An 8,903-nucleotide genomic window follows, 5' to 3' on the forward strand; every position below is an offset into this window, starting at 1 on the left:
TCTGGTGGGAACACCGGATCAGCAATTCTGAAGTACGTCGAATGGTATTCGGGAGAAATAACTCACCCTCGATAGATGAACTGATCACACTGCACAGGTTGCGCTGGCTTGGCCACGTGCTGCGTATGCCAGTCGACCGATTTCCTCGAAGGCCTCTTTTCGCCCAACCATGTGAAGGGTGGAAGGGAGCCAGAGGCGGTCAAACAATGACTTGGCAGCGAAGTATGAAAGCCATTACCAGCAAACTCAGCTGCGCTGGTCACTGCCGTCTTCCTGGATGGGGACCCCGAGACGGGCCACATCAATGACTAGAGACATTGTCAGATATGGCCCAGTCGCGCCCTCAATGGCGCTCGTGCATCAAAACTATTGCCTTCAATGCATAGCTCCTTTTCCAACCCCCCACTTGACAGTCCACTGACAGTGCTGGATTTATGCACCAATTTACCAGCTCGCGCATGCAATGCGCAGCTACCTACCCCCTCCCCCAATCATCGGTGAAGGAAACGGCTGCAGCTACAACCAGTGTACGACGAGTACGCTGACAGTGATGATGATGATGATGACTACGTGCTGGTCGTGGATCCATTCGCGCTCAAACAAAATACTACAGTTAAGCGACAGTAAGCAAGAGGAAACCCAACGGGAGCTACTAGGCGGCACAGGTTGCAAGAATGAGCACACGTGCCTAGTCCTTTACCTCGCTTACGTTTGGAATGGATAATATCGCACTTTCACATTTCATCGTTGCAAGGCATCATACTATACCGGCTCACCCTGACAGCGGCTTATGTATGTGATGATGACTTATGTACGTATGTATGTGTTCATTTCTAGAAGCAGGCTTCCGTCGTGGAAACAAGCACAGCAATAGCTCTAGAGTCAGCTAAGACACACTGCTACCCGGGTGAGCCAGTAATTGACAGTAGTATAGAAACTTAGCATCAGTCAGCATGCGCTCTTTGAACAAAAGGTAGAGGTAGAGGCCAAAGCTGACTTGGGAACTGTCGACAGGATAGATAAAGTAAACGTATCTTTCAAGGTTACCTGCAGAGCATAATGAAGATAAAGACAATTTTATTGAGGAAGGTATTCATGCCATCCACACCATTCATCACCTTCACACATTGACGCAATTTCATGAGCCGCCCAAAGCTTCCTAATAACGTGAATTCAGTACAGAAAGAGGATCACCCTCGGAGGCTGCTGATTCGGAACGCAAAACAAGTACGCTACTGCTTTCCGGTACTAGGTTCGCTTAAGTTTCACACTTATCGAGACACGTCTACTAGCTTCCCTTTAAATGCGCAGCTACCTACCCCGACTCCCAAAATCATTGGTGGACGAACCTGTGGCAGCTACAACCAATGTACGACAAGTACGCGGTTCTTACGGTTGAGGATAATAATAATAATAATAATTGCAAAGCCCAACTTCGGTACGTGAGAGGCAAGTGCGAGGCCACCAAGTCGGATATCGAATTTGCAGAGGGTGAAGTGACCACTTCTTCATATTACGTCAGGTATGCGCCCTAACTCCTTGGATAGATTAGCTCACCTAGATATTCTTGACCAGAGGACGCTCTTGAAGTTCGCAAACAATATTTGTCTTTTATTCTTATACCCCGGGTGGGATTAGGGTGTACACTGAGCTTTCCAGAAGCCTTCTCGTTACTAGTGGAATTCGTCAACGTTGTCTCCTCTGTCCTGATTTGTTCGAATTTTTCTTTCCAAAAACAGCGGGAGAAATGTAACCATATATCTTACACTAAGTTTTGGGTACCAGTGGCTTGTAGGCATCCGAATGCCTTTCGAATGAACGTATCAAGAAGCAACTAAAGTACTGCATCGCGTTTGTTGTTTGTTTTTATTCACTTAAGTACCACCAACAGATAAAACGATAATTGCTCTTGTTTTGACAGAACCAGGGTTTGTACCAACTTCGGAGACCTAGAAGCTTTACCGTCAGGATCTTATTTGACCTGACATATAGGTTGTAATCCAAGCTCAAGTTCAAACAATAAGTTCAGAGGTTAAATTTGAACACAGCTGGGTGCTATCAATGTCTTGAATTTCGCAGGCAGGCTCTTTTCCGAGGCCACTCAAGACAACAAGATACGAATGAAGGGACACACACCAATGTAAATAATGACACGTGGGAAAAGGGTTGACAAGGGTGCAGTGAGTTCCAAAAAGGACTATAATATTAGTTGGCGACCTGATCCTCGTTAGTAATAAAAGTGATCAAATAAAGATGTGGGATTGGGATATCCAAAACCAGAAACTAATCCAACTGGTCCTAGAGAAAGCGGTGCTGTATCATGGTTTGACTTTCATTGAGCGAGCAGCTTGTTCCGCATGATTACCAGGAATACACAGTGTAGAGAGTACAGGTATTAACCAGTACTTAAAACAAACTCATACACTGTCAAGTTTTTAAAGTGAATCCTCTTAAAGTCAGTGAATAGTGGTACTGAACATTTCGCACAAGCAAGTTCAGCAAAAGAATAGTGATAAATAATGAGTGAATACAAATGAACCAACCTTATCAGAGGCAACAGGTGGAACAGCTTCACCGCTGGGTTTGCGCTGATCTTGCTGCTTGGCACTGGAGGGAGAGGCGTCACCAGAAGCTGTAGAGGACAGCCGGGTAGCCGTCTCTAAACAGCGTAGCGCCTGCTGCTCTAGACGATTCAAAACCAGTTGTAGATGATGGCCTTGGTCTTCGTCCGAACTATCCATCAAGGATATAGAAGGCAGCACCAAAAAAGTGAGTGCTCGTGCTTCAATCTCTTCGATTTCGTCGATGAGTGAGGCCCATTCGTCTAAATGAGGGACAAGGTAAAGGGATAAACAAAGTGCAATCGGGTTTAAAATGGACAGCGCTCAAATAAAAGAGGGGAATAGTTCTGGACAGAAAGCTCACGTAAAGAGCGGCGATTGCCCACAATCTAGCTCAGAGCTGTCTGTCTACACAACCACGTTGAAAAAAGTGCAAAAGTACATCACCACGCCTAGCACCAATGGTTTTGGGGAGAGAACACACTTTGTGGTAGAGTAAATAGGGACGCAGGCTAAGGTTATCAAATAAAATTCCGGATTGCTCGCCTACAGGTACCAGCATAATTTATGAATATCAGTCAAATCTCGAGATGGCTCAGTCATTAGAGGGCGAATTTACCGACCTGAAGGTCCCAGGTTCGAACCCGACCTCTGCCTCTCGACTTTCTTTGTCTAGGCTCAGGCAACCTGGCAGTATTCCAACCATCGTACTTCCTAATGGTGGCATGGCAATTAAGTACCGAAAGGGTGCTACAGCTGAGCGAGTTTTTCCAAAGCTCGAGTGCACGGTCTTATTCACCAACTTAAGCGGAAGCATTATAGTGGCGAATTACGACCGGGATCGACGAACATATACCATACACGATTTAGTTGGTTTGAGATCAAGATGGTTACGCAACCCAGTGAGACTCAGTGCATGTAAATTCACGATCGGTACAGAGTGAACAAGGAGGCTGTTGCTCCTAAGCACAGAAACGAACAGCGAAAAAAATCTAAGAATAACGAAACACTGCTAATCCACTAGGTGATTCTCCCAAAAGAAGCCCTAAACAGCAAATTTTCAGCCCGTCCACTAAGAACCACCCCAGAGGTATGACCGAGGTCAACCTTCCACAGGAGTGGTCATTTGCAGGGGACAGTGAAGGACCTGCCCCGTTGGAAACAACTGCATTTCGGTTATGCTGGCAGATACCGAAATCTCGTACTAGTAACAAACTATAAGTAGCTCATAAGGGTTAATAAGCAAACGGACGCGTTGACCTTCCATCTCAAAAGTAGTTACTCGAGCCATCACGTGACCATGTGACGACTATGGCGGGTGTGTTTCGCTTCAGGCTACAGTAGAATCATTATTGTGAAGATATCACAAAACTTTGCAAAGCACTTGAACAATTACGGGACGTCATGCCTATTTTGCCATGAATAAACTCGTCAATAAGTGGGAAACGCTCTCTATCTCCCTCTGTCGAAAATGCGTTCTCACTGAAACGTCAGGAAGGACTAGGCGAACGCCACACTTAGGTGGGTCGGCCTCGTTGCAATCCTGTATAAACGCAGACCGACAAATACCTTCATTCAAGCTTGGAAGGTGATAAAATATTTGCGGTCTTCTGGCTGATTGATTGATTTGTTCATCTGACTGCTTCGGTTCGGTCGAGTGCTTGTGACTCTAGGCACCTCAAGGTGCTTGCGATAGGCTAGCACCGATTCCCCGCTCACACATTCCTTTCACTCCTTCTTCACTTCTTTTTTAACTTTAGGGCTTTAAGTAGAATTAAATTAACTTTGTGGCTGTACAGCAGTGAAGCATCAGTGTCAAAACTAATGCTATCGTCTCTGATTATGATGATGACGGCTGTTTTAGTGCATTACCAGCATAATGAACTACAACCACTAACCTAAAAACCACCTGGCAATGACCTAACAAGAAGTTTATTATGCGAGTTTCATATCCGAGGTTATGGGCTGAACAAGCGGTTTGGCGTCTCAACTAGGTGACCTTCGAACTTGGGTGATTTCCGCCTCCTCAGGGCACATTAGGCATTGGAACAAAAGTTCGAAGTCATTAGTGGAAAACCAAAAAGTACTGCGAGCTCAGTGATCCGAATTTCGAAGTTGAAAACTAACTCAGATATCCATAAAGTAGTCGTTTGTTTAGTATATGTCAGCCACGTGCAATTCAGTGATTATATACGTTGCGGTGAACGAGTGTTGAAGTGCAACCAGGAATTTCGTCCTTGGAAGGATAAGGTCTGGAGGGCAAGTTTGTGACTATAGTATTCGAGCTCCAAGTTTATTTGGTTGAGGAGTGGGTCAATGCATGAATGTATACGAGACCAGTTTGTACGACTGCCCGGAAGACCAATAAACAAGTTTCAGGTCCGAAAACAGAGATGGACGCCTTTTGCTTCATATCACATCTCATGGTATGACCTCAAAAATTAAAATTCAGACAGGCGGCAAAATCACACCGTCACTTGAGTTAGAACGACAGAGTGCAGTATGGGCAAGTAAAAGCAAGTTGACTGGCTTGATAAGGCCGCATGAAACCGTCAACGAAGTACGTGAAAAAGGAGACGGCCGTGGGTGTTCATAGTATAGTAGCAGACAACCTACTTTCGTCCGCATAACGCGGTGGACAGCCTACACGCATTTTTTGGCTAGTGGAGAACAGGAAGGAGCCTAATCCTAACAATGTATGCTGGGGTGCCCGCACCTCATCAGTGAAAGTTACGCCTTACTGCTATTTCCATTAATCCACTTTCACTTGTCATTTCAGCCTATACTGCGCTTTATGTTGAATAAAGCCTATCCTTAGGCGAAGTCTTCTCATTCTACTCAACGGATCAATAATCGATTAACTAAGTCATCGACTCCCACTACAGTCCTGTCAGACAACTACATGCACGAAAACCACTAACATCAGCCGGCGGCCGTACCGATTAATCTCAATAACCGTGATTATGTAGGAAATGCATTTGAGGGCCCAATGAACTCTAGTCAGTATACAGGTCCGCTGGCCTACATTCACGAAAGCGATTCCATCAGAGTAACCAAACCGAAAGACTCAAAACTAAAATAAACAGTAAAGTGGCAGTCAGTCATTCACGTAGCAAACAAAACTGGGCTAAACAGCATAGTGAAACGACATTGAGAACTTACGTGAAGAATGCTTCGCATCGGCTCTCATTTCATACACGCGCATGCGTAAAGTGTAAATTTTCTCCATCTTTTCTTCCAAGCATCCGGTCACATGCTGTTCAGTGGAACAAACTATGGGTAGAAGACCGACCGCATTTTTAACAGGTGAAGATATTGGAGTACGTCTCTGTACGGGTCTCGGGGAAGAGTGATTTCCGAAGCCTTCGGAAAAGCGACGCGAAATATCTTTTAATTCAGCCTCAATGGCATCCGCTGCTAACTTCATTGAATGTCGAGCTCGCCTGAGTTGAAACTCGTATGATCTCGCTGCAGCATTGTCAGCGACAAGCTGTTCCCAGGTGGAACTGAGAGTAGGCGAGGTCGTGAACATTTTCTCACGTGCAACTGAAAAAAATGTGAAGAAACCTACCAATGAAATCCCACCCAGATGAGACCTGCTTGACAATATGAGCACTATACATAGAACTCTGTTGAGATCATGGGAAGCGTCAGAAACCGGCCTTTGTAAATGAGTGTAGGCATAAAGGGTGTTGCGTTCCAGTAATTTGTCATTAAGAACAAAACCAAGTATGCCTTTCAACCTTGGAAGATACCGTTACGAACAGTTGTTGCAAAGATGGACTGGCCAACTTAGTCCAGTTGTGATTATCAGAAAAGTCGTCAATGAACAGTAAAGAGGGTCAACGTTCTGACTTGGAAACTGTGTATTTGTGAATGTGCCCCTGGTTACAGAAACTGGAGCGTTGGAATCGTCATAAAATGTCCGACAGTTGATTAACCAACGGTTAACCGGTTAAGAGAGTGCCTGACCCGAAAATCGGAAGAACAGTCAACATTCAACTTTCCAAGAATAGAAGCAGAGGCCACTACGCCAGCTGGATTCCTCACGACTGACCCGCACATTTAACCAAGGCAATGGACCGGTATAGTCGGAGAACAAGTAAAACCCTTGCAAGTTGGCCCGCGGTGAAAACCTTACTTTTGACCCTGAACACTGGTCTGCGGTTTAAAATATGAAATGGAAATGATGTTGGCACTAACCGGCTAACTTAGGGGCATGTTGGGAGTTCGCTCTCGTAAAACCAGATAATGCTCCGAGTGAAATACACTCATTTGCATACCAATCTGGTTTTGACGAGAGATTCACCTGGAACCCAGCTGAATTTCTCGTTTATGGAGAGCCCCAAGAAGGACGAAACCGGTTGTGGGCTGTCAAGGCTTTTAATAACCCTATGGTAGTGTATTACGTCTACAAAGGTAGTGCTCCGTTCACACACAACAAAGAACTAAAGAGGTCAACGAACGGAATCTACCAAGAAAGATGTTCTGCAAACCAACCAATCACATGCATTATCATCATCATCACCATTGTCAGCCGTAAGAACCGCATACTTGTCTTACAGTGATTGTAGCTGCCACTGTTTCGTTCACCGATGATTCGGAGAGCTGGGGTAGGTAGCTGCGCACTGGAAGCGGGGGCTGATAAATTGGTGTGTGAATATGGCACTGTCAGTCGACTGTCAAGTGGGGGGAATGGGAAGAGAGCTATGAATTTAAGGCAATAACTTAGATGCGATAGCGCCGTTGATTGCGCGACTGGGTCATGTCTGACAATGTCTCTAAGCATTAATGTGGCCCGTTTCGGGTTCCCCATATATATAGCTGCCAAGTCATTGTTTGACAGCCTCTGGCTCGTTTCTACCCTTCACGTGGTTGTGCGAAAAGAATCCTTCAAGGAAGTTGGTCGACTGGCATACGCAGCACGTGACCAAGCCAGCGCAACATATGCAGTGTGATCAATCCATCTATCGAGAGTGAGTTATTTCTACTGAATACTGTTCGACGTACGTCAGCATAGTTTATCCGGCGTTACTACGGGACTCGAGCAATGCCCCGAAGACATCGATGGTCGAACACTGAAAGTCTTTTGATGTCCTCAGCGCGCAGCGGCCAGGTTTCTGATCCGTATAGTAAAACTGAGGGCACCGCAGCATTGTAAGACGTAAATCTGTCTACTACCTTAATCGGTTCATCCGCAAGCATGGGGCTAGGGTTCGAGCCCACCCAGTCTTGCCATAGCACTTTACACTTTACATGTGTGAAGCGCATGCCAAGCCGTGGGGCGGAATTATTTAGATTATTTGATATTGCTTGCATTACCACGGGGTCGGACCCAAGAAGAGCTATGTCGTCTGCGTACTCGATGTCTGTGAGCGGAGGCCCAGGGAGCACTTCGACTCCACAGGCATTAGAGGCTGGTAGTGAGTCTTCCATGATCGTGTCAATGACGAAGTTGAAGAGGAAAGGTGAAAGAGAACAACCCTGTCGGACACCACTTGATGTGGGGGGCTCAGAAGAAAGCTTCTCGTAGACCGTCACAAGGCCTAGGGAGTTGGCAAACAGCACCTTAAGGAGGGTCCAAAATTTGTGGGATATACCTTTGCTCAACAAACACTGCCATAGTGCCTGACGGTCCACAGAGTCATGGGCAGCTTTCAGAACAAGAAGCACAGCCATTGTTGGTTGTTGGAAGCAATGTCGCTGTTCCAAACTGTCGGAGGGTGGAGATATGATTGATGCATCTTCTTGCAGGACGGAACCCAACTTGTTTTTCATGAATATGTTTATCCCTGTTCAGTTAACCTTCGAAGGTTAAGACCAGAGAGCAACTTCGATGCCAAAGCTAACAGGCTGATGCCACGATGGTTTCTTTCCAGATTGTCTGACTGAGCGGTCGGAAGCGCAGGCACCTCAATATGTTTGACATAGGCCAGCACTATGCCCCCTCCCTCACCCATTCTCTTTCTCTTCTCTTGTCTGTAGGGCTTTTAATACAATTATATATATATATATATATATAACTAGGCAAACCTTATGGTTGTACGGCAGTGAAGCATCAGTGGAAATACTGATGTTGCTATCCTTGGTGATGATGATGATTCTGTGGGTATCTTCGTTCCATATAGCACCAACAAGCTTTATCAGATGGGTCATCAGGGATTCTCCGTCTTCTTTGGAGAGGGCTGGATACAAACCGTCCGGTCCTGGTACATTCTCACGTTTTAGCACTGATATTTCATACCCTATTTCTTCCTCCAACGGGCGATCGAGGTTTACATTCCATTCGCCTGTTTGCACTATCTCTACAGGCTGTGTTGCAGGAGGCCAGCTGAGCTGCTC

General features: G+C 45.8%; 1 protein-coding gene across 1 annotated transcript in view; it reads right to left on the minus strand.

The window, feature by feature from the left end:
* T265_03954 (hypothetical protein) overlaps nucleotides 1-7,377 on the minus strand; it is a gene marked incomplete at both ends in the record, with an annotated part of 18,359 nt that extends 10,982 nt beyond the window's left edge. Inside the window, 3 exons of the mRNA XM_009168561.1 lie at nucleotides 2,544-2,824; nucleotides 5,724-6,107; nucleotides 7,062-7,377. Coding sequence (XP_009166825.1) covers nucleotides 2,544-2,824; nucleotides 5,724-6,107; nucleotides 7,062-7,377 — 981 coding nt within the window. The remainder of the gene's footprint in view (nucleotides 1-2,543; nucleotides 2,825-5,723; nucleotides 6,108-7,061) is intronic.
* Nucleotides 7,378-8,903: the final 1,526 nt, after the last annotated feature.

This window comes from Opisthorchis viverrini (genome assembly GCF_000715545.1).
Source record: "Opisthorchis viverrini unplaced genomic scaffold opera_v5_61, whole genome shotgun sequence".
Taxonomy (NCBI): Eukaryota; Metazoa; Platyhelminthes; class Trematoda; order Opisthorchiida; family Opisthorchiidae; genus Opisthorchis; species Opisthorchis viverrini.